This window comes from Peromyscus californicus, unplaced genomic scaffold, assembly GCF_007827085.1.
Source record: "Peromyscus californicus insignis strain IS unplaced genomic scaffold, ASM782708v3 Scaffold_19__1_contigs__length_69161282, whole genome shotgun sequence".
Taxonomy (NCBI): domain Eukaryota; kingdom Metazoa; phylum Chordata; class Mammalia; order Rodentia; family Cricetidae; genus Peromyscus; species Peromyscus californicus.
Genome location: NW_026294491.1, coordinates 11,644,793 through 11,669,851, shown reverse-complemented (window position 1 = coordinate 11,669,851; position 25,059 = coordinate 11,644,793). Strand labels below are relative to the sequence as shown.

The following is a 25,059-nucleotide window of genomic DNA, read 5'->3' as shown; positions in this document are numbered from 1 at the left end:
CCAAAGCTAGAATATTATCCCAGAATGCACTCTGAGCCCCTCATTCCTGCTTACAGTTTGTACCCAAGAGTTTGAGCATGACCTTTGACCAGGAGAGCAGCTGTGGGGGTATTTTCTCCTCTTGACCAATTCTGTAGGTCAGGAAGAGTTGATGATCCTATGAACAGGCCATGTCCAAAGGCTGGCCTGGCCAAGTGATGGGCTTCCATGCCTTCAGCTGAGGCACCTGTTGGCCCCATTCTCCAAGAACCAGAAGTCTGAAAGGCATTTGTGATGTAGCTCGCTCTGTTTTTTGTTGTTGTTTTCTTTGTTGTTGAGATACAGTCTCACACTGTATCCCAGGCTGGAATGGATCTCAATGTGTAGCCCAGACTGGCCTTGAACTCTCAGTGATCCTCGTGCCTCATCCTTCTGAGGGCTGGATTACAGGCATGAGTTACCATGCCCATCTGTGATTTCATTCTTGGCAACCATGAGAGGGGAAATGACTCTCAAAGCCTGGGAAATGGAGTTGTCTTTTGGAAAGGTAACTGGGCCAGAATAGAGGAAGAGCAAATAAACAACACAGAGAAGCTAAGGCTTAGGTCGAGCCTGGGTTTATTATCCAATTGTAGTTATGGTCATGCATGGCTATCATGGAAAAAGGGTGAAGATGGAGCCTGGCCTAAAAACCATTATGCTGTGAGGCTAGGATGCATTACAGCAGCAATAAAAGCGCTTAGTAAACTGCTAGAGTCGGTGCAGGGATGAGGCTTCTGGACTCACTGGATCATGGCCAGCACTCCAGGCATCATCTTCTGCTTTATGACGGGGTTGGCAGGTGGAGAGTCCTTAACCTTCAGGATGACCTCATGGGCCTCATGGAAGAGATCCTTTCCCACCGCTGCCTCCACTCGATGGTACCACGCAGCCAGCTTGGGATGCCCTTCAAAGACTGGACAGCCACCACCTACAGGCTATATCAAGAAAGGAACAGAATGTGAGTGGGTGAGTTCGTGGCTAATTTTGGTTGATAACTTGACATACGTGGAAAAGAGAGAACTCAACTAAGGAGTTGTCTCCATCAGATTGGCTTGTAGGAATGTCTGCCTGGTGTTTTCTTGATTGTTGACTGATGTGAGAGGACCTAGTCCACTGTGGATGATGTCACCTCTGGGAAGGTGGGCTTGGGTTATATAAGATAGCCGAATGCAAGCCTGGAAGCAAGCCAGGGTGGCTTCTGTGGTCTCTTTGTTTCTGTTCCTGCCTTCAAATTCCTTCCTTGAGCTCCTCCCCTGGTTTCCCTTGATGATGGACTGTAACCGATAAACTGAAATAAATTCTTTCTCCTCCAAGTAGTTTTCACTCTTTGTCATGATATTTATCACAGCAACAGAAAAGCAGACCAGAAATAAAAATTGGTGCCAGAAGTGGAGTGTTTCTGTAATGGACCTGACCATGTTGGTTTTGGGGCGGAGGGTTATGGAAGCATTTGGAACTGTGGGCCCAAAAAGTCATTGAGTAGTTAGAGATGAATGAGCTGTGCTATGGTAGTTTGAAAGAAACAAATGTTGAAAGAAATACAGATGATGGAGACCTGGTTTGTAAGGTTTCAAATGGAAATTTAGAGTCTCTCAAAGACTCTATCAGGGTCACCAGTATGATATATTGGCAAATTCTAATTGGTCTTAATAATAAAAACCCAGAGTCAGATATTGGGGTAAATGCTGAAAGATCAGAGAAGTAAAGGAGCAGCCACAGTCACCTCTTACCTCCATGACTCCTCAGACCAAAAAGGGCGGAGCTCCTGTCTCTGCCAGCCTTATATTCCAATTTCTGCCCAGTCATATCACTTCCTGTCTCCTGTCTATAAAGACCTACAGACCTCTAAGGTTAACTAATGCCTAGCTCCACACTCTGATCTTCAGGCAAGCTTTATTTGTTAGAACACAAACAGAATATCACCACATTTCCCCCTTTTGTCTAAAATAAAAAAGGTTATAACTAATATAAGAAAAACTATATACAATAAGTAAAATAACTATATACAAATATATACAAGCAATAACTACATCAAAAATACTTAGTCAATTAACATTTGACAAATTCAGAGAAAAAACTCCATTATTTATCCTATCTTGGTGAGTCCAATAGGTTGTATCTAATTCACTTTCCATTCTAACTTGCATTACCAAAACTATCTTTTGTCTCTCAACCCTATACACTTTACACCTCTTTAGTGAATTTCTTTTCTGAATCTGATAACAAGGAAAACTATAATTATAACCATAAAGACTTCAACTCCATCAGAGACCCGAGAAGGAAATACTATTACCTGAGTAAGCAGGAAGTACAAGCAAGCAACTTCCAAAACATGTGAGAAATGACTGAAATAACTGGCTGCTGGACAGTCACCCCAGGTTCCTCTGCAATGTTGGAGCGTCCGTCTTCAGCCTACAGGCCTAGCATATCTAATAGACTCATCTGTGAAGCAGGATATTCTGAAGGACTGTCCTACGTTGTCTTAGCAGAATTCGGCAGTCCTTTATTTTGTGCCCTGCTTGTCCACTTTGTACAGCATACTGTCAGCAGTGGAGGCAAGGGCATTTCCTTGCCCAGTGGCTAACTTTTGCCACAAAGAAAGTAATCTCTCTATGGAGTTTCTTCGATACCCATCATCTTCTCTGAAGTACATTGGTGCTGCCGGGAGCAGACATGTCTCATTGTTATAAGAAAAGAATCTGCTCTTTCCTTTCCGCTCCTTCCTTCCATCTGGACCTCCTTCTTCTCTCTCTCTCTCTCTCTCTCTCTCTCTCTCTCTCTCTCTCTCTCCCCTTCTCTCCCCCCTCCCAATAAAGCTCTAAAAAGGTAACTATGGCTCGTGACTCTCCTCCAGCACTCTCCTCCGTTGGCATGGCCGCCGCGCACAGATTTAACCAACATTGGTGCCGAAACCCCGGATAGACCACCGAGGACCTGCTGACTGCTGCCGCTTGCCACCTCCTCCCCCATCCAGCCAGACCGTGCATCCCTCACCTCCACTGGACTCCTACACAGCTACCACTACTGGTACCACCATGATTCTTCTGATTCTTCTGATTCACATTCCCTGTTCTAACTCACTGTTCAGCTAATGGTACAGGACCACCACAGAACCAGAGTCCAGAGAATATCATCTTGTCAAACAGAAAGTTCCCAGCCACAGCCAAGAGGGATACATGTCTCCAGATCAAATGGATGACAGACAGCATCCCACAACGCCTGTCTGCCTCGGAAGACTCCCCTAAGAGCCAACCGACGTCCAATTGTCAGCTGGACGCAGTTTTTTGAGAGGAACGATGCCCCTATTCCCACCTACCTGCTTTTTTTTAATAAGTGAAAGTCTGGGATGTAAGGATTCTGTCTTTAATTACGTCATCAGCCTGGGACAGCGTCCCAGACTAAAAAGTGGGTGGGCCCTCTGTGCGTCCCTCTCTTTCCTTTCCACTCCTTCCTTCTGTCTGGACCTCTTTCTTCTCTCTCTCTCTCTCTCTCTCTCTCTCTCTCTCTCTCTCTCTCTCCTCTCTCTCCCTCTCTCTCTCTCCCTCTCTCCTTCTCTCCCCCCACTCCCAATAAAGCTCTAAAAAGGTAAAAAAAAAAAAAAAAAGAATCTATGTTATTAAAACATCTTAAGTGCCATATTCTGTAGATCTCTGAAGTGTTTGAAGATGACCTTTCTATCTAAACTATATCTCTGTTCAACCTTGAAAACATACCTGCTGTGGATATCGCTCTGTATAAATAAAATGCTGATTGGTCAGTAGCCAGGCAGGAAGTATAGGTGGGACAAGCAGAGAAGAGAATTCTGGGAACAGAAAGGCTGAGAGAGAGACACTGCCAGCTGCTGCCAGGACAAGAAAAGATGTTAAGATACCAGTAAGCCACGAGCCACGTGGCAACTTATAGATTAATAGAAATGGGTTAATTTAAGATATAAGAACTAGATAATAAGAAGCCTGCCATGGCCACACAGTTTATAAGTAACATAAGTTTCTGTGTTTACTGTGTTGGGTCTGAGCAGCTGCGGGACTGGCGGGTGAGAGAGATTTGTCCTGACGGTGGGCCAAGCAGGACCAGAAAAATACCAGCTACACATACCTAATCTGACTACAAGATTGTAATGACTAACTACTAACTTACATTTCTTTATACCCTAATTAGTTGGTAATAATAACTTTCAAGGACTAGAAATTTGCATAACATTATTTTTTTATTTCTTTTTTTTTTAAGATTTATTTATTTATTATGTATACAGTGTTCTGCCTGCACATATCCCTGCAGGCCAGAAGAGGGCACCAGATCTCATTACAGATGGCTGTGAGCCACCATGTGGTTGCTGGGAATTGAACTCAGGACCTTTGGAAGAGCAAGCAGTGCTCTTAACCTCTGAGCCATCTCTCCAGCCCCTTGCATAACATTATTAAATGAGTTGTATAGGTACAATAAATTGAAGGAGAGTAGAAATGTGTGTGCAGTATGTTCTAACAAAAATAATCTCAAGTTTATATCAATATATAATGAGCCATATCAATGTAAAATATTTAAAACTAGTAGTTCCTTTTTTGGTTTAAAAGTAGATTCAATAATCTATCTTTTTATGCTATCATATCTATATCCCCTTTTTTCTTTTCAGAGTAGATTCAATAATCTACGCTTTCATTCTATCATTTCCATACTCCCCTTTTTTCTTATCAAAACAAGAACCCTGAATCTAATCTTCTTTGTTCAGTTTTTGCCCTGACCATTACAAATAACAGCTTGTAACCAACCACTCTAAACAATGACAAATATCCATAATCCACTGAATGACCAAAAACCACCACCCCCCACCTCTTAGGAGTGTGGACATTGTGTTCTTAAGTTTACTTCCTGCTGTCTGGGGGTGATGGCATCTTTAGGGGATCCTTAAAAGAAAAATTTGGGTTAATTATCAAGTCCTGGGAGAGGCAGCTGTATCATTTGTTGTCCAATCTCTGCATAATGGGAAAGTGCAGGGCTTGTCTCAAGCCCTGGCTAGAGTAGTCTGTAAGGCTGGATCATCTCAGCTAGCCATCTCAAAATTGTCCTGAGTAGTTTATAGTCCAAAGCTAATCTTTGGGTGGTGTTTGTCAGCTTAGGGGCATTATCATAGTCCTGGTGGAATCCTTGTTGTGCGGCCCCATCATCCTTTTGGAGACTTCAAAGGTTGCTGTTAGGCATGGTCATAATTCGCTGCAGAAAACTTAAACATTTTAAATGTCATATGAAGCATATCTCGAAGACATTAAAGGACCATAATTTGTTATGTACATCTAGAGTAGAAAAACTTAATTCCTAGTTACCTGATAAAGACTCAAACCTGAAATCATGTACAGGAAGCTAGACGAAGCCTTTTTCTAGAATTAGTCAGCACTCTATATGACCATTAACATCATGACAAAAAGTTTTAAAATATATATCTGAAAGACCCAGACACAGTTCCCCCAGACCCCAAAAGAGCTGAGAGAAGAGATATCTTAAAAGTGAGTCAGTTCCCCCTTCCTGGAGAGGGTGAAGTCAGGTGTTTTCAAAAGAACAAAGTCAGGATGTCTGATGGTAACCGATTAACCACAAGATACCCCTCTCTGGAGATAACATGACCAGACCCCGGAGATGAGTTGTAAAACTCCTAACAGGGCAAACAGATAAGCTAAAATAAGACGAAGTCCAGGCCCGGGAAAAACTGGACCAATCAAGGATGGACCCGTACTAACCCCCTCCCCTCTAAGAAATTTTATGGGTTTTGCCTATAAAAACTAACTTCCCCAAGAAAGAGTAACTCCTCCCTGCCTTGCTGCGCTGCGGCCAGTGAGTGCTTGAGATGAGTTCCCTGTCGCGCAACTTGTAACAAAGATAAACCTTGCTATTGCATTCTGGTATGCTCGTCCTTGGCGGTCTCTCTGGGGGTCACGATCTGGGCACAACAATATCGATCTTATAAATTTTGATATAATATTTATACCTTAAGAAAAGTTTTAGGCTGGGCAATTTAAAGCACACTTTTAATCCCAGCACTCAGGAGGCAGAGCCAGGCAGATCTCTGTGAGTTCGAGGCCAGCCTGGGCTACAGAGTGAGTTCCAGGAAAGGCTCAAAGCTACACAAAGAAACCCTGTCTCAAAAAAAAACAAAAAAGAAAAAAAGAAAAGTTTTAAAGAGTCAAAATAAAACCAAAAGGTTATTCTATTAGAGGCAATAAAATAGTCCTTTAATTTTTATTTTTCTTTTGTCTCATATCAGGTGGCTCTTCTGACATAAGACAGAGATTTTGGATTTTACTTTAACAAGCATGCTTGAGTTTAGAGGAGGAGAAAGCCACACGTCAACTCCAAAGCCAGCTTTAATTTTCAATTGAACTGGGACTACAAAAAGACCAGTTGCATTATATATCTTTAGAGAACAGCAGAAACAAACATTTGGGAAGATTTATGAAATTTTATCCTGTTGGAAATGTGATATATTAATAGGCCAATTTACTCTTCTTCTTGGGACATTTTTTTTCTGGATGATTTGTTCTTTTTCTTCACATGTCTCATTTGTCCAGTGGTCTTCAGATTCCTTAGTTGGATGCCTTCCTCTCCTGAAAAGGCCAAAACTAAACCCTTCCCCAACCCTAATTTTGGGGATGTTCCCTTATGGCAAGTTATATCTGGTCAAATGAAAAGCATTTGTTAGTGGTATAAGTTAGTTTAAATTGAATGGTCATGCTGGTTGATGAACTATCATCTCTTCTAATTAAGAGGTCTCTCTTGTTCTGTTAAGTTCTTTAATTGCTCTGGGAAGGCGTTTCCCCCACAGTCACAGGGGATGACTGAAACAAATTTGCAACAGGCCCCTCAAGGCATTTCCCAATGGCAAAGGGTTACCTTCACTGTCCCTTGTTGATCTACATTCATTAGTTCAATGTCTGCCTTTGCCACACCTTTTGCATAATTCAGAAGGAAGGGGCGTTCTGTTTGGATTATTCTTAGAAAAAAAATTGTCTCTAGGAATGCCCTGTTTACAATCCCTTTTTAGATGACCGTATTTACTGCGATTGAAACACCTGACATTTTGATTTTTCTTCAAACCTCTGAAAATCACCTCTCCTATCCAAACATCATCATGGTTATGAAATCCAATATTGACTGTATCTCTGATTCATTCCTCTAAGAATGCTGATCTTACCTTTAATGGTCGAATTACCCTTTTGCATTGTAAATTAGAATTTTCAAAAGCCATAGATTCAATTATTATTTGTCTAGCTTCTAAATTTGGTATATCATTCTATTTACTGCTGAAATCAATCTTTGTAAGAAATCAGTGAAGGTTTCTTTTGGGCCCTGCATTACTTTAGTAAATGACTCAATTTTCTTTCCTACTTCTTCAATTCTGTCCCAAGTATTCAAAGCTGCTGCACAGCATAAAGCCAGGGTGTGGTCATCATACAGAGATTGCCTTTGTACATTAGCATATCTCCCTTTCTAAGAAGTTAGTCTTGGAAGATTTCCACACTTCTAACCCTACTTCATTGTTTAATGGTTTTAACCTCATCCTTCCATCAGGTCCTCCACTGTAATTGAGGACCAGGCTCCAAGACTGCTCTAGTCTTGAGGGATAATTCTATTACAAGTTGACCACGAGTTTAACATCTGCTTCACAAAAGGTGAATGCATGCCATATGAGACTATAGTTTCCTTAGCTCTAACATTTCCACAGGAGTCCATTCAGTTCTTACACAGTTTTGAGGATATCTATCATTTGGTAATTCCTGTAAGGTTACTGGATAAATTAAAGTTGGTTGTTTGGAAACCTTGGCCGTCCTTCCCTAACCTTATAATGTGATGCTGAGATTGGCTGTCCTTTAAATTCTTCTGTCTGGGTCTGAATATCTCTATGATCTGTTTTAATAAGTTTTTCTAAAACTTGTATCTTAGCACCGATATTAACCAACTTTTTTAGTGATAAAACAAAAATGATAAAACTGATGATGTTTATAATTGACATTACATAAATCACATCTAAATTAATTATCCTCTCATTTAATTATTCCATTTTTAAACCATCCAGCATATTATCATGCAGAGCCCTAACTCCCTCCATTGTAATAGTGTTTTCCATTTTTTAACATGGGAAAAAGACTCTCTCTTTTAACTAATTCTCCCCCTTTAAGAATTCTCATTGAATCTGCTGACAATGACGGTTCAGATGACAGTGAAGTGTGAAGCTAACTGTCTGAAAAACACACACAGGGGATGATGGGGAAGAAACATGTGCACCGGGAGCTGCCTAAAAGCAGAGCTGGCTGGTGTTGAGGGGCTAACTCCGGCAGCATATTGAGCCTATGCGCCTGTGGAGTTTGTTGCAGAGAGGCTGCAACAGAAAAAATCCCAAACTCACTCAGAGGCTTAGGGAAAAAAGAGAGGAAAAGCTAGCCAGTGGGGTAGTGACTGGTGGGAGTTCCTGCATGCAACTCTGGCATGTTCCGGTGTCTGCAAAGCCACAGGCAAGAGGCTTTTTCCTGAATTCATGCCCCAAAGTTGGATGCCAGATGTAGCACTAATTCTAATTGGTCTTAATAATAAAAACCCAGAGTCAGATATTGGGGTAAATGCTGAAAGATCAGAAAAGTAAAGGAGTAGCCAAACTCACCTCTTACCTCCATGACTCCTCAGACCAAAAAGGGCGGAGCTCCTGTCTCTGCCAGCCTTATATTCCTCTCTCTGCCCAGCCATATCACTTCCTGTCTCCTGTCTATACAGACCTCCAGACCTCTGTGGTTAACTAATGGCTAGCTCCACACTCTGATCTTGAGGCAAACTTTTTGTTACAGCACAAACAAAATATACTGTATGTACCACAATAGACTAATAGTCTGTGGAAGTAAAGCATTGGGACAGTGGATGCTGGTTAGCTGGGGCTGAAAACTCAGCTGTCATTAATAAGACCAGCAACACTGAGGTAACATCCGGGAAGTATTTTCCTCAGGGTCAGCACACCGAAGTTGTGGTCCAATAGTGGGGTAGGCCAAGGATGCACGTCAAACTGGCAGCAGGGCTTGGCAGACGATGTGTAAGAGTCTCCCACGTGGTACTGGATTTGAAGGCATGAAGGAGCCATGGACAGCAACTAAGGTTTGGCGCTGTATGAAGCCAGGAGAGGCCGTTGGTAACGCTGCAGACTCAGTTCTAGTGGAAACTCTGGAAGCCTGGATATGCCAGGACTATGAGGTGACCACCGAGGACAGTGGCAAGTGTGGCATGAGTCCAGCCTGAGCCAACAAGACAACCTGTGTGTTACAGATGGCGAAGCAGGAGAGCTACAACTGCCCAAGCCCTTTGGAGCCCAGTAGATCATGGATGAGTCACAGATGTCAGACACTGAACTGTTCATGCTATAGGATTTTAGTTTTGCATTGGTCTGATTGTAACTCTGCCCTTGTGAAACAAGTTCCCTCGGTGAACAAGGAATTATGCAACTTATTTTTGGATTTTACAGATTCCCTCAGTTAAGAGACTTCGGATTTTTGTTGTTATTGTTGTCTGTTTTGTTGTTTTGTTTTTTGTTTGTTTTGAGACAGTTTCTCTGTCTAGCCTTGGCTGTCCTGGAACTTGCTCTGTAGACCAGGCTGGCCTCGAACTCACAGAGATCCTCCTGCCTCTGCCTCCTGATTGCTGGGACTAAAGGCATGCGCCGCCACCACCTGGTGGCGAGACTTTGGATTCTTTTTTTTTTTTTTTTTTTTTGGTTTTTCGAGACAGGGTTTCTCTGTGTAGCTTTGCGCCTTTCCTGGAACTCACTTGGTAGTCCAGGCTGGCCTCGAACTCACAGAGATCCGCCTGGCTCTGCCCCCCGAGTGCTGGGATTAAAGGCGTGCGCCACCACCGCCCGACTGAGACTTTGGATTCTTAAAGAGAACTTGTGCTTTTTAAACCATTGGGCTTTTTAAAAGACTATGAGATATTTAAAATTGTATTGTGCTCTGTGATACTACCATGAGATCTTGGGGACAAAGAAATGAAAGATGATGGCTAGCAGTGGTGTGTTTGTGTGTCAGGCAGACAAGGAGTACATTGCGCTGGCTGGCTAGTTTTTTCCCACTTGACACAAACCTAGATATACCTAGGAAGAAAGAATTTCCACTGAGGAATTGTCTCCATCAGATTGGCCTGTGGGGATGTCTGTGGGGGTGTTTTCTTGATTGCTAACTGATGTAGAAGGGCTCAGTAAACAGTGCATGGTGCCATCCCTGGGTGACAGGCCTGAGCTGAGTAAGAAAGGTAGCTGAGCAAGCCACGGGGTACAAACCAGTAAGCAGTATTCCTCCACGAGTTCTGCTTCTGCCTTGAGTATCTGCCTTGGCTTCCCTCCATGATGCAATATAACCTGTAAGTCAAATGAACCCTTTCCTCCCCAAGTTGTTTTTGGGTTAGTGTTTTACACAGCCCCAGAGAAGCTAACTAGAATGGCCAAGGACTAACATTATAAATCTGGAAGGAGCGTCTGCACACAGGAACAGATCAACTAGTGGGGGTTAACAAAACTGGGACTTCTGTAACTAGCCAGTACTCCCTGTGTCTTATGGGCCCACTCCTTTTAGAGCACTCACGTGCATCAGCTCTGTGACAGCGACCAAGTCAGCCAGGGAGATGTGAGACCCAACAAGGAAGGCCTTGTCCTGGAGGAACTTGTCCTCGAGCACCCGTAGGTTCACATCCAATTCTGCCAATGTGGCTGCCAGTGTCTCAGAAGGTACTTGCTCACCCAGGAAAACAGGGAACATCACCTGGTGGGTAGGTAGACAAAATAAGGAACTGGAGCCAGCTGGGGGGTAGGAAGTCATGTCTCCGAACTTTGGAGCTGCCTTTTAGTTCTATGCTTCTTCCTTTATGGCCTGCCCAGACCTGCACAGAAATGTCACCCAAGTGACATTTTTGTTTACAAATAAATAGTCCTGCTTCCACCATCTCTGGTTGGCTGGAAAAAAAAAAAGAAATAGAACTAATATTTTTGAGGAAAGAAGCAGGTTAGGAACCACAGTCACGTGTCACTCATGGTCTCGAGTAAAGTGGTTACTTCATCTGGCAAATATCGCATACTTTCACAACATGAATAATGTAGATCAGTCACTCAGACAGCCTCTTCGGACAAACAAGGGACAAGGTAAACGGAAGTCCATATGGAAGCACAGAAGACCTTAACTACAGCAATTCCAAGCAGAAGAGCAATACGGAAGCTATTGCAGTACCTGTTCTCAAACTAACCTACAGAGCTACAGTAACAAGAACAGCATGGCACTGGTACAAAAGCAGTCATAGATGCCAGGGTAATAAAAGAGAGAACCCAGAAACAAACCTACACAGCCACAGCCTCCTGATCCTTCATGGGAGGGTTAAAAACATAGATAGGAGAAAAAGGCACCCCCACAAACAGCGGTGAGGAAAGCGGATACCCGTTTGTAAAAGAGCAAAACTGGATCCATATCTTTTACCCTGGACAAAAATAAATTCCAGCATGGCTCGAAGACATTGATGTAAGACCTCAGATGTTGAAACTGGCAGAGGAAAAGAAAAAAAAAAAATCATGAGTAAAACACTTCAAGATCTAGGCACAGACACGGACTTTCCGAGGGCTCCAGTAGCCTAAGAATGATCCTAAACCTTTGCAAATGGGATGACAAGAAAGTATAAGTTTCTATGAAGCAAGGAAAACCATCACTAGAGTAGACAGACAGTCCACAGAACGGAAGAAAATCTTTGTCAGCTATACACCAGACAGAGGAGTAACATCTAGAGTCTAAAATAATACAACACACTGCAACAATTAAACACCCAAACACCCAACCAATCAGTGGGCCAGGGAACTGAATACACAGTCCTCCAAAGAAGAACCACAAATGGCCAATTCCCACTTGGAAAGTGGAGCCAGTAGATGGTAGGATATCCATGCACACACAGGCAGCATTAAATGGACTCAGTGGGCTTAACAAAAACAAACAAACAAAAAGCACATGAATTTGGGAGGGAAAAGTATTGGGGGGTAGACAGGGGAAGAATTGGAAAGGAGGAAATGGGGATGGATTTGATCAAAACACATTGTGTGCATGTATAAAATCCTCAATAAAAGAGAACAGAAAAAACAAACAGTTTGACAGCCTTAACAATCAGGGAAATATAAAGATGCTTTGAGATTCCATCTCAACCCCAGTCAGAATGGCTATCATCCAAAAAAAAAAAAAAGACAGGGTCAGGAGAAACTGCTCAGTTGGTAAAGTGACTTCAGATCCTCAGCACACACATAAAAAAGATGGGTGAACTCCAGGTTCAGTGAGAGACCCTGTCTCAGAAAGTAGGTAGAGTCTCTAGTGGAAGACACCCAATGCCCACCTCCTTTTCTATACACACGAACCCACAAATGTAATATACACACACAAATGCATTGAATAAATTAAAACAAACAGAAACCAAATGGCCACAAATGCTGCTAAGGATGTAGAGAAAGATATACACATGTAAATGCATTAAATAAATGAAGACAAATGAAATCCAAACAGCCATAAATGCTGCTGAGGATGTAGGGAAAGATATACACACACACACAAATGCATTAAATAAATTAAAACAAACAGAAGGCAAATGGCCATAAATGCTGCTGAGGATGTGGGGAAAGGCTTCTCATATGCTGCTAGTGGGAATGTAGCCTCCTACAGCCATTACGGAAGTCATAACATTAGTTAGAAAATGGATGTAACTGAAAAACATTATTTTAAGCAAAATAAACCAAACTCAGAAACACAAATATTGTGTGTGTGTGTGTGTGTGTGTGTGTGTGTGTGTGTGTGTGTGTGTGTGCATGCATGCCCATTCATGTTGTTCATAAAAAATAGAAAGAGGGCCATGATAGGAGAAGAAATCTTAAAGAGATCGGAGTAAGGAAAAATAAGAGTAATGAGATATACGTGACAAGAAAGCAAAAAATGGGGGGGGGGGGACAGCTAAGGGGTGGTGCAATGGCTTGGTAGGTAAAGGCACTTGCTGCCAAGCTTGATGGCCTGAGTTTGGCCCCTAAGACCTACATGGTAGGAAAAATCCAACTCCCCAAAGCCCTCCTCTGACCCCCACACATGCCCCATGGCACACACCACCCTCCCACGTGCATGTGCGTGTACACACACCAGCAAGAGTAGAGAAAGAAGATAAGAGGAGAAGGGGAGGAGGGGGGTGAGTAAAAACAAGTGGGTATGAAAAGCCAAAATGAAATCCATTACTTTGTGTATAAGTAAAAAAAAAAAAAATGGCCAGTTTGGTCACACAAGCTCCAGGAGTGAACTTTGAACAGATGGAACCAGCTAGATAAGAAATTTTAGTAGCCTCATTGATATTGCCCCACTATAGTATTATTCCATAAAATTGATTTTTTCCCTTATAGCTTAGTGGATCAAATCATACACAATAGCTAACAGCTGGAACTTCATGGGGTCTTGTGGGACATATTTTATTTGACCCAAGCCAGAGGTTTGGCTTTTGTTTTTATTTTGAGACAGAGCCTTGTGTAGCCCAGGCTATGGGTATAGCTGAGCCTGGTCCTTGAACTCCAGAACCTTCTGTGTTTGCCTCTGCCTCGATCTCCCAAGAGCTTCGTCAGGTGTGGGGCTCCAAAGCAAAGTCCTTTCTTACCATGAGAAAATAACTTATCTTCAGCTTCTGATGCCCAACTTTGTGCATCTTTAGTAACTGTCCTAAGATTTCCCTCCCCGGCCTCTCCATTTAAGAGAGGGTCTTACTGTGTAGCCCAGGCTATCTACAATCTTCCTACCTCCACCTCTCAAGTGCTGGGATTGCAGGCATCACTGAACTCAGCTAAAATCATCTTTGGAATGTATCTCCAACTGGGTCATGACAAAGTCTTGATCACTGGGTCCGGAAGGACACTACACTCAGCAGTAGTACTGGCAAACTGGTTTTCTCTAGCCTCCATGGGTCTGATTTCAAACAGTCCAAAATCTCAGTTGTTGAGAGCTGGACCGATTGATCCAAGGCTTTCTCAGAGGCCCCGACGAAAGGACGAAAGGAACCTACTTTTGTGTCCTGCCCAAGAGCAGACTTGACCAGTTTGGGGCTGGGGATAAGACCTCGAAGGAGTTAAGGTTTCAGTTCCTGGGAACTTGGCTTTTTCCCATGAAAAGACTCGAGTTATCGGTCCCAAGGCCGCTATGGGCTCTGTCTGCAATGCTCTTGCGATATCCTGTGTTTCCTTTGTGCAACATTGCTTGACTTTGTCCCATTGTATGACAGTTTCTGCTGACTCTGTTCCGTTTCGCCCCTGGAAGCAGCTGTACTCCTTAAGAAGCTTGCTTGACATAAGATGTAGCTTGTGGAAGACCTCGTGGCCCCAGCTTTCCTATCTGTCTTCTTGACTTTCTCATCTCCTGGCTGAAATGGAAAAATCAGGAGCCATCTTGAGAGACACTTCCCCCTCCCCTCCTCCAAAGGTATTTGCTGACCAGCAGTTTTAGAAGGGACCAAAAATTGAACTTATAGGGCTGGGATAATAAATCTATGTATCCTGGACTTGGCAAAACAAGATAATGGGGAGTAATGGACTCAACTGACCAGAAGTTGACCTCAGAGAAGAGTAGGACTGGAACAATAAATCTGAATGTATATATCCTGGGTTCAACAAAAGCAGGACATAGGGAGTAAAAAGTTTATGTCTCTGTAGATACCCTGAATCCTATTAGCCATCAGTAACCTCATGCTTATAGTTCAGCCAGTAACTTCAAAGAACTGCCTCACCCCTAACCCCCTTGTCCAATCCCAAGCTGCATGTAAACCTTTCCTTAAACCTTAAAGTGAGTGCTCAGGGCCGTTCTCCTCCACCCACTGTGTCAGATGTTGGACTGAGGACCAAGCTTGCTTGTTCTGTTATTAAAAACCTCTGTGTGCTTACATCGGATATTGGCTCTGTGGTGGTCTTGCTTGGGGGTCTTGTGACCTGGGCACAACACTGGCCACCTCCTACTTCCAACCCTGCTGCTGGTCCAGGTCACTCAACAGACAAAGCCACAGGCAGCTAAATGGCATCTGTCTGATTTTTCCCTGGTGCTGTGATAGAACACACTCACAAAAGGAACTTAAGAGAGCCAGGCTCACAGTTCCGGGATATGGCTGTCATGATTCGGAGGTCATGGGACCAGGAGCTCAAGGGAGCCAGTCACATTGCATCCACACAGAGAGTGATAATTGTGCTTGGCTCATATTCTCTCCCCACCCCCTTACATATTTTTTTTTTTGGAGGTTTTATGTGTTCAGGTGTTTTGTCCACATCTATGTTTGTGCACCATATATATATATGTATATATGTATATGTGTGTGTGTGTGTATATATATATATATATACCCACAGAGGGTTCAAGAGGAAGTAGGTCAAATCCTCTCAACTGCAACAGCCACCTGGGTGCTGGGAACCCAACTGGAAGAGCAGCTCGTGCTCTTAACCACTGAGCTATCGCTTAGGGCTTCATTTTTCTCTTTTTTAATACAACTCCAGCCCAGGAAACAGTGCTGCCCACAGTGGGGAGTCTTCTCTCCTCAATTAACCTAGTCAAGATAATCCCCCTTCAGATGTTAACAGATGTTCCTCTCTCAAATGATTCTAGATTCTATCAAGTTGACTGTAGTGGGTAGCTGTTCCAGTTTTGACCTGGAAGTACTACCCCCTCTGAGGCTTCTAGTAACTGTCACTGTCATGCCTATGAGGAGGGGGCCGAGAGAGGACCCTGAAGACCCGACATCCGGATGCGCCGGCTCTCTTGGTTCCCGGATCCTGGACGCTGGAGGTAGACTGAGCAGAATTCTCCAGAGAACACCGCTGGACTGCGCTTCACCTTTCCCAGACCCTGTAACCTATCCCTTCACTTGTAAGTTACCCCACAAAATAAACCTCCCTTTTAACCACGTGGAGTTGCCTTAAGACTTCCACCAATAGTTGACAACTAAGATTAACCACCATGAATCCTGTTACAGGAGGGCCATTCAGTTTTTTTGTTTGCTTTTGTTTCGTGTTTTGTTTCCACTGAAGTGAGGAAACCACTTTTTCTGTAGCATCCTCAAATCACAAACAACTCCAAATGTGTATTTACTTCCTGTGTAGAGGCTAGAAAGCTTTCCTTTAGCTTGTCAGGCTGAGGGGAAAGATGGCACTGTCTCTCAGGCTTGGACCACTAAAGCTAAGCCTGAAAATGCTTGGGCTACCCTGTAACTGGCACAAGACTGATCAATACAGGTTTCCTGTCAGTCCTGCAGGGAATCAAAAGTGACATGTTAAAGCCGTAACATTTGGCATCTTATCTCCTGTAAGGGAGAGGAAAGAGGGCGGCAGGATCAAGGCCGTTACAGGAGAGGATGATGTGGGCACCAGGCAGGGTTGAGATCCGGTCCCAGCATCCAGGAAGCAATAGCTCTTGCTTTTCTGCCATCAATTATGGGTCACATTTTCCTGGGTAGCCTGGGCTACATAGAGTTCATAATAAAAAGCTGTCTCCAAAAGCTAAGCGCTGAGGATAATATAGCTCAGTGTGAGCACATGGCTAAGGAAAAAGCGATAAGGAAAGGGAGGAAGGGGAGGAGAGGGAGAGGGAAGAGATAAGATGGAGATGATGATGATGATGATGATGATGATGATGATGATAAAAAATTATCTGGGGCACAGGCTGACCTCAAGCTCACATCTATTCTCCTGCCTCAGTCTCGAACACTGGGCTTACAGGTTTCTGCCACTCTACCCAGCACATGAAGGCTCCTTTTTCACAGCCTCTGCCAACTTCAGTTTGTTTGACTTTGAGAGCAGCAGCTCCATGGTTCACAGGATGTATTTCAAAGCACATAGTCCAGTGTGCAACACTAAGTGTGCTCACAGTGCTGTGTAACCATCACTACCGTCCATCTCCATCCTGTACCCGTTAAACACTAACTCCCCATTCTTAGCAGGGTGACCTAACTTTCCTCCCCTGGCTCCCTTTAGCACTCCCACAAGGATATCTGTTGAGGATGCCCTATGAAAGATTTTGTGGTTAAATGCATGGAATTTCTAAAAATGAAAAAAAAAAAACATATCTCAAAAAAAAGAATTATTAAATGAGTAACAATAACAATAACCTAGACACATCAAAGAATCAGTGAAGCCAAAGGTAAGACCGTGGAAAACACCAGAACTGAAAAGAAGAACTTGATGTCGTCTGAGCCCTTTGGGGTGACTGATGTCCTCACCCTTCTTCTCATCCCCTGCATCACCAGCCTACTTTTTTTTTAAATTCGCATTGGTGTTTTGTCTGTGTGTCTGTCTGTGTGAGCATGTTGGATCCCCTGGAACTAGAGTTACAGACAGTTGTGAGCTGCCATGTGGGTGCTGGAAATTGAACCCAGGTCCCCTGGAAGAGCAGCCAGTGCTCTTAACCTCTGAGCCATCTCTCCAGCCCCAGTCTACTTTCTATGCTTAGATTCCAAAGGCCTGCTGGAGAGAGTCAGTGACCCAATCCTACATTCAAGATATAGGTGCTCTTTGACCTTCTTTAAAAAAAAAAAAAGATTCCTTTGTGTAGCTAGAGTTTTCCTGCCTGGCCCACAGTCAGGACAAATCTCTCTCACCTGCCAGTTCCACAGCTGCTCAGACCCAACCAAGTAAACACAGAGACTTATATTGGTTACAAACTGTATGTAAGGCCGTGGCAGGCTTCTTGCTAACTGTTCTTACAGCTTAAATTAATCCATTTCCATTAATCTATACCTTGCCACATGGCTCGTGGCTTACCGGCATCTTTACATGCTGTTTCTCATCATGGTGACTGGCAGTGTCTCTCTGACTCAGCCTTCCACTTCCCAGCTTTATTCTCCTCCTTGTCCCGCCTAAACTTCCTGCCTAGTCAATGGCCAATCAGTGTTTTATTTATTGACTAATTAGCAACACATTTGCCATACAGAACATCCCACAGCACCTTTGTATTATTTTCAGCTGTGCTAGCATGCAATCTATGGCATGGCACAGTAACTTCTGAAACATGCGAGGCAGGAGGAAAATGGGACACATAGTCAAGAGCAGAAAAAATAACCAGTAGAAACAGACCCACAGAAGACCTGGGTGTTGAAATAACAAACTAACAAACGACACATACACTCACACACATGCACGCATGCACACTCACACACACCCCACTCACACATACACCAGATACACACACACACACACACACACACACACACACACACACACAAGCTCACATACCACCACACTCACACATATTCACACACACACACACACACCCCAGGAGTTGAGATTTGAACCTAAGACACTGTGCTTGTTACACAACTGCTCTACCACTAAGCTACATTACCAGCAACTGAAGAGGACATTTAAGTAATTAATGGTAATAGAGTCTGGGAGATGTCACTCAGAAGGTGACAGTCCTAGGCGGGCAAGCCTGACAACCCTGACCACCTCAGTTCAATTCTCCAGAACCCACATAAAAAGCCAGGTATGCTGAAACCCCAGCTTTCCTACAGTGAGTGGGAAGGCGGAGACAAGGAAAACTGCCTGAGACAGAAGCTCAGAGGTCAGAGGTCAGGTAGCCCGGAGTACCCAGCATAGCAGCAGAGACAAAGGACAGTCTGCCTCACCAAGGTGGAAGGTGAGAACTGACTTCCCAAAGCTGCCCTCTGACTTCCATAGGCACAAGGTGGCTCCCGGCACACATACACAACAAATAAATTATGAAGCTGTAACAAATCTATTAAAAATTTTCAAATAGAAAGATAACCAAAGTGGGTGAACAGATGGTAAATTTTGGCTGAGAAGTGTAACTCTACGAAAATAACTAAATGGCATTTCTACAAATAAAAAATAGATGTCTCAAATAAAGATGGTATTGAATAACAAACAACCTGGGCACAATAGGATTAGCTAAGCTGAAGGCAAGACATTAGAAAATACCAAACAAAAAATAATTCGCCATGGCAAATCTTCCCTCCCCTCCCTTCGCTCATATTTCCTCTCCTCTCCCCCACATGTCCAGTCTCACCTTATGCCACAGAGCCCGGAGGCAGCTTCTCCGAAGGGCTGTATGCTGCCACGCCAGGTACTCGTCCACACGAGCACGGGCCTGCAGGTCTTGGGGGTACCAGTGGTCAGGGACCTTGAACTTGTGTGTTAGGTAGAGCAGGATGGCCACACTGTGTAAGCAGAGGAGCAAGGCGGCTAGTCAGACACCACAGGGGTGACTCAACGCCCAGAACCTTTTGTAACTTTTTCTTTTCCTTTTATTTTTAAGATTTATTTTTTTATGGATTTTATGTCAATGAGTACTCTGACTGCATGTACGCCTGCATGCCAGAGAGGGCGTCTGATCTCATTATAGATGGTTGTGAGTAGCCATATGGTTTGTTGGGAATTGAACTCAGGACCCAGTGCTCTTAACTGCTGAGTCATCTCTCTAGCCCCTACCTTTTCTGATCTTTCGGACAATTTGCCAGTCTCAGCCTCTTTTTCAGAACATGGAAAGTAGGCTCCGAATAGGGAAGAGCCTTGTTCCCAGGGGAACAGAGCTCTTAGTGCCAGAATTGAATCTTGTCTTCCAACACCCAAGACTATTCTACCACCAGGCAGAATCTCACCAATGAGGGTCCTGCCAAGGGTTCAGTTTCTGAGTATAGGGCCAGAGAGCTTCCTGGAGAAGGGACATCCAAGCAGAGCTTTGAGGAAGCTTTTTTTCAGGCTACATCCACTCTCATCCTTCAGCATTCAGACAGCCTCAGATGACCTGATGGTTCAAAAAGACTTTCTCAACTCTCCCTTTGTTCTTTGAGACAGCCTAGGCTAGCCTCAAATCCATAATCCTCTTGCTTCAGCCTTTGGAGTGCTAGGGTGGTGGGCATGAGCCATATACCTGGCCTCTGTTCCTTACGCCACTCCTTGTGCTAAGGGTCAGCTTGGTTCTTTAAAATCTTACTCAAACACTCGGGGCACTGTAAGATCCTGGAACCACAGAACAGACAAGGCTCCCTGGAACTCTTTTTCCTGCCTTGAGTTATGCCAACTACTGTAGAGATGGACTCTAAAGGACACTTGAAGATTTCAGTCAGGAAACTCTGGTATTGGGTAATAGTTACTGGGAAGAGTGGGATGTACACACATTGTGTAACAGTTTCCCCCAAGTTCAAGACACTCCATCCTGTAGGGATGACCCTTAAAGGAAGTCCCTGAAACTGAGCAGATTCACTAGGGCCTTTCTCCCTGAAGTAAACAATAAAGACTACTGAGAGTCTCTGTCAGACAAGCCAAGCAGCAAAGAAGACTCTGAGACCAGCTGCCTAGAAGAAGCAGAAACCAGCTGAGCGGCCTGGAGGAAGTTTAGACCAACGGAGTCACTTAGAAAGGACACTCTCTAACCTGTTGAGCTGCCGGCAGGCTGTGCAGTGTGCTGCAGGTTCCCAGCTATGCTGGGGTGGCCTTAGGTGGTGCAGCTGTCTTTGAGCCATTTCTGCTCCTGTAAGTCACCCCTCACCCACACTCCTGTATGAAACCCCAATACAACTCACGAATTTCCCAAGTCGGACTTTGGTGATGAAGGGACTCTGGCTGGTCTGGACCTGACACAATGGCACTGGCAGGCCTTGCTCTTTCTCCTTCCCCCCTCTCCCCTTCCCCCTTCCCTTTCCCTTGTAAACCATAGAGTACATCCCTAAACCTAGCCACCAAGGGCTGTTCTCTTATTTGGATACTGTCTTATGCCCGACTCATTCCTGAGGATGAGTACCCAAGTCCAGCAGTCAAAAGCCCCCTTTGATTCACCTAATTAATGTGCCCAAAATATCCCGCCGCATGCTAGCCCATTCTAACACAGAGCTCCCCTCCCCATTTTTTCTTCTCTTAAAAAAAAATCACACCTGCAAGGTCATTTGCTGCTGTTTTTCTGCCTGAGTCAGAAAGCAGACACTTTAACTTTCTTCCCCGTTTAGTAAAGGATCTCTCTGCGAAAACAAGTGTTGGGGTGTGGTTTGTGCCTCATCCAGGGTCTGGGAGGAAACCCCTGCTGTGCGTGCAGAGGGAGGGAGGGAGGCGGTGGTTCTCCTTCAGGTGGTATCCATACTTTGGTCTGTCATGGGCTCCCTGTCTGGAGTGAATAGATGTGTGTACAGTGTCTCCACAGGAAACGTTATGTCACACGACATAAATCCACAGCACACAAGAGGAAGAGGCAGGCAAACAGGTAGGCAGAAGTACAATGTTGAGACCTGACTAAGCTATCTAGTAAGGCCTTGTCTAAGACACAGACCTGCGTCCACAGCCCAGCTTAATGCCTCAGTTTCCCAAGTAGGACAAGCTCGTTGTGCTGTAGCTAAGTGTTCAAGTCACCTCTGAGGAGGGCTGCAGGAGGTCACACACCTCCCCAGGGTGACGATGGCATGCAGGGGGACATGCAGAGGCTGCAAGCTGCACCTGGTTGGCACCTGATAGGGTGCAATTCTCTGCAAACTAAAGGGTCCAGGACAGCAGGAGCAACAGGAAGGGAGAATGGCGGTGTCTTGGTTGGACTACATCAATCATGACAGATCAGAAATGAGCTCAAAGCACACCCTTTAGAGTCCCTCTGCTGCGGGGTAGGCGACTTGTGTGACAAAAAAAAAATGCAGAACTAAGAAAAAGGTTTAGCTTCTCTGAAGAGGGGAGTGTCACCATCTTGGGACCTGCTAGGATATAAAAACATCCTTACTTCATAGGGAAGACTCACGCAAGGGAACCCCAGGGACCCTCGTACTTGAGGCACTGGGAAGCCCAGATGCCACAGGATCCTCTCTACAGCTGCTGGGCTATAGTATGGTGGCCATGGTGAGGTAAGCTTCCCACCTTCCCTGCCCCAGGGGTATTTTAATCAACAACCACAACCTGGTAGAGAAGTCAAGTAGATGCATTATCTTCCCCCAAAATCAGCTCAGTGAACTGGGCAGTGGGTAGGCAGGGTCCCGGGTTCCAGCCCCAACTCTGTAGGATATGGAGCACAGCAGTCCTTTGCCTCTAGGGCAGAGGTTCTCAACAAGCAGGTTGCAACCCCATTTGGGGTAGAACAACCCTTTCATAAGGGTTGCCTAAAACCATCAGAAATATCAGATATTTACGTTATGATTCATAACAGTAGCAAAATTGCAGTTATGAAGTAGCAATGAAAATAATTTTATGGTTGAGGGTCACCACAGCATGAGGAACAGTATTAAAGGGTCTCAGCATTAGGAAGGTTGAGAACCAGTGCTCTAGGGAGTTGAGGTTCCTAGTGTGTGTCTACATGAGTTTACATGCCCACAGATACTAGAGGGCAATGGATCCCTAGAACTAGAGTTATAAGTGGTTGTGAGCTGCCTCTTGTGAGTGCGGGGACCAAATCCAGGTTCTCTGCAAGAGCGGTAAATACTCTTAAGCACTGAACTATCCCTCCAGCTCCAGCTTCATAGTTTATAACATGAAGGGTTACAACAGGCTGATCCCAGCAAAGCTTGGCAAAAGCCCCCAGGGCCCCATTACCTCTCGCTCAAGGTGAAGTCATCATCCTTCATGGCTGGTACCTTCTTCATGGGGTTCACCTGGGCAAACGCATCACTGAGGTGCTCACCTGCAGATAGTCCAGCACGAGGGGGAGGTGAGTAGAACGCTGGGCCGAGGTCCTAGGATGCCAAACACTAAATTCATGGGTTCTTCTTGGAACTAGGCTGCCTACCCTCGATGGGAAGTGCAGGCAGGGCGGGCTGCCAGGAGAGGAGAGAAAACTGCCCCTTGACCTTGATAAACAGACTTCACACTCTATTGACAGGTCCTCTGGGACTTGCCCCACTGGCAGCCCTGAAAAGTGGCCCCGATGTCCCTTGGAACCCTGGTCTCTGCTTGAATTAACCTAGATTGGTTTTCCTCCTGTTGATGCAGGCCAGACAAATGTTTCTACCATCGTCTCCTTGCTGCTTTGCCCAACAGATTTCAGTGGTTCCCGCTGCCTTGGATCAGACGGAGGGCTGTCGCCTCCCCTTCTTCTCCTGGTGGAAATCTGTCTCCCCCTGCACCCTTATTTTTGACAGCCAACTCGAACATCCCTTTGTCGGTCCCCCCACCCCACAACACCCTACATCAGACTCTGCAGGAGCAGCGCTTGTGGGGGTTAAGTGCACTGTCCGCAGAGGCGCCGGTGAAGAGGTGAAGTTTCAGACGGAGAAACAAGCGGTGAGACAGTACGGAGGTGACCAAAGGCGCCTTAAGCAACACCTTCTGCTACAACCCTGTCTTGCCAGGGTGAGGGCCTCCCTCAGCAGCCAGCAGGAAGGAGGCGAGGCTCCGGTATACCCCACACAGCAGCCTCTCCCCCCTGCGCAAGCAAGAGAGGCAGAGAGTGAAAGAAGATAAAAGAAGACAGGAAAAGGAAGGACAAAAGGGATTCCAGCAGACTGACCAGAGTGGTGGGGAGAGGCTGGTGGAAAGGCAGGTCCCTGCAAGGGAGGTTCTTCGTGACACTGCCTAGCTCAGCACTGGAGAAACCGAGAGGGTAACTCTCCAGATCTCCACATTCACTCTCCTAGCCCTCTCTCCAGCCCCGCTCCTCGGGAGGTCCCTGTCGATAGGCCCAAACTACACCCGTTTCTGTTGCCAGGTGCCCGCCTGCTGTTCGGTTTCAGCAGGTCCTGGCCGTCTATTCCACGGGACAGCAGAGTTTGCGGGAGTCCTGAACCGTGGGTCTCCCTGGTGGCTCTTTTCTCGCTTGGTCACTAAACCAGAAAAAGCCCAGGAAGGGGACGGACGGTACAGGAAGGAATCCCCTAAGCTGGGCTTGCCTCCCCATCTCTCAGCTCTCCAAAGCCGAGGCCCTGCCCACCCTTGCGCAGCTCCACCGTACGCATCTGGAACGGGATGCCGTTTTTCTTGGCGAAGATATAAATGGCGCGACAGGGCTGGGACAGCAGGTCCAGGTAGAGCTCCAAGACCATGGCACCGGCGGGCGGCGGGAACCAATTCCGTAACGGGCCAGACTCTGAAAAAAACAAACAAACAAACTCAGGCTCGACGTCTGAGGTCCGGTCAAGACCTAGTGTTGCCACGCCTCCAATGGGCGGATCCTGGAGCCTGGCCCTTCTGTCTAAAAGAGGAGCAGAGTTCCAAGAGACAGGCACCGGGAGTCTAGCACAGGGTGAGACAGAAACGACTGCTGGCCTCCCCTGAGTGGGCAGTGGGGTGCAAAGGGGCCGGCTCCTAGTCCTTCTGTGACTGGTTTATTTGATGGCAAAATGTCTTCAAAGGCCTCCTCGCCGAGTCTAGTGTGTTAGAATTTCCAATCATCCCCGTTTCCCAAAGGAGAAACCTAAGGTATTACTTGGTAGACACAAAAAGTCTACCCCCAGCAGGTTCCTCCTAGGCCTGCAAACCAAAGATATGGATGCCAGCAAGCAGTAAAGGTTCCGGCTGTGCTCAGCATGCTGCGGTCCCCGGTGGCATTCCAGTCGTAGACTCCCCACATTTAATCCCTTCCCCAAAGGCCCCAACTCTTATTCCCAGCAAATGAATTTAGGGGTATCAATATTCAAACCATCACACTGGGTTTGTGTCTTCCTTTCTTTCAGCCTCAGTTTCTCCATCTTTAAAATGGTAGGTTAGATCCCTTGAAAGCCCAGCACTCGGGACTCACCTGCTGAGCCACAAGCCCTTGGACTGGACTTTGTCATTTAAGGACCTCCCTCTCCCCACATCCTACCTCCCATCTGGGCAAATGGTACCAGTGTTACCTGTTATCTTAAGTCCCAGTAAAATTGTCAGCAGGAACATAACATTTTCTACATCAAAAGAAACATCTCTCCTGGGCTGAAAGAATGACTCAGCTGGTAAGAATGTTTGTTACTGTTGAGAGGACCAGAATTCAGTCCCCAGCACTCACACTGGATGGCTCACAACTCCCTAAAATTTCAGCTTCAGGAATCCGATATCCTCTGGCCTCTTGCAGGTACCAGCATGCATATGGGCAAACACAC

The 25,059-nt window shown here is 45.3% G+C and overlaps 1 protein-coding gene across 2 annotated transcripts; it reads right to left on the bottom strand.

Moving 5' to 3' along the window:
* Positions 1-574: 574 nt before the first annotated feature.
* LOC128114565 (glutathione S-transferase theta-1) lies at positions 575-24,135 on the bottom strand. 2 transcript variants are annotated; one of them, XM_052744668.1, is made up of 5 exons: positions 23,913-24,135; positions 22,580-22,667; positions 19,086-19,236; positions 10,623-10,799; positions 575-956 (listed from the first exon to the last, which is right to left on the bottom strand). In XM_052744668.1, exons 1-5 carry the CDS (start codon positions 24,022-24,024, stop codon positions 762-764), a joined length of 723 nt encoding a protein of 240 aa, XP_052600628.1. In that variant the 5' UTR covers positions 24,025-24,135; the 3' UTR covers positions 575-761. The 2 variants fall into 2 exon arrangements, with proteins under 2 accessions (XP_052600628.1, XP_052600629.1); XM_052744669.1 differs by lacking the exon at positions 23,913-24,135 and adding an exon at positions 23,493-23,819.
* Positions 24,136-25,059: the final 924 nt, after the last annotated feature.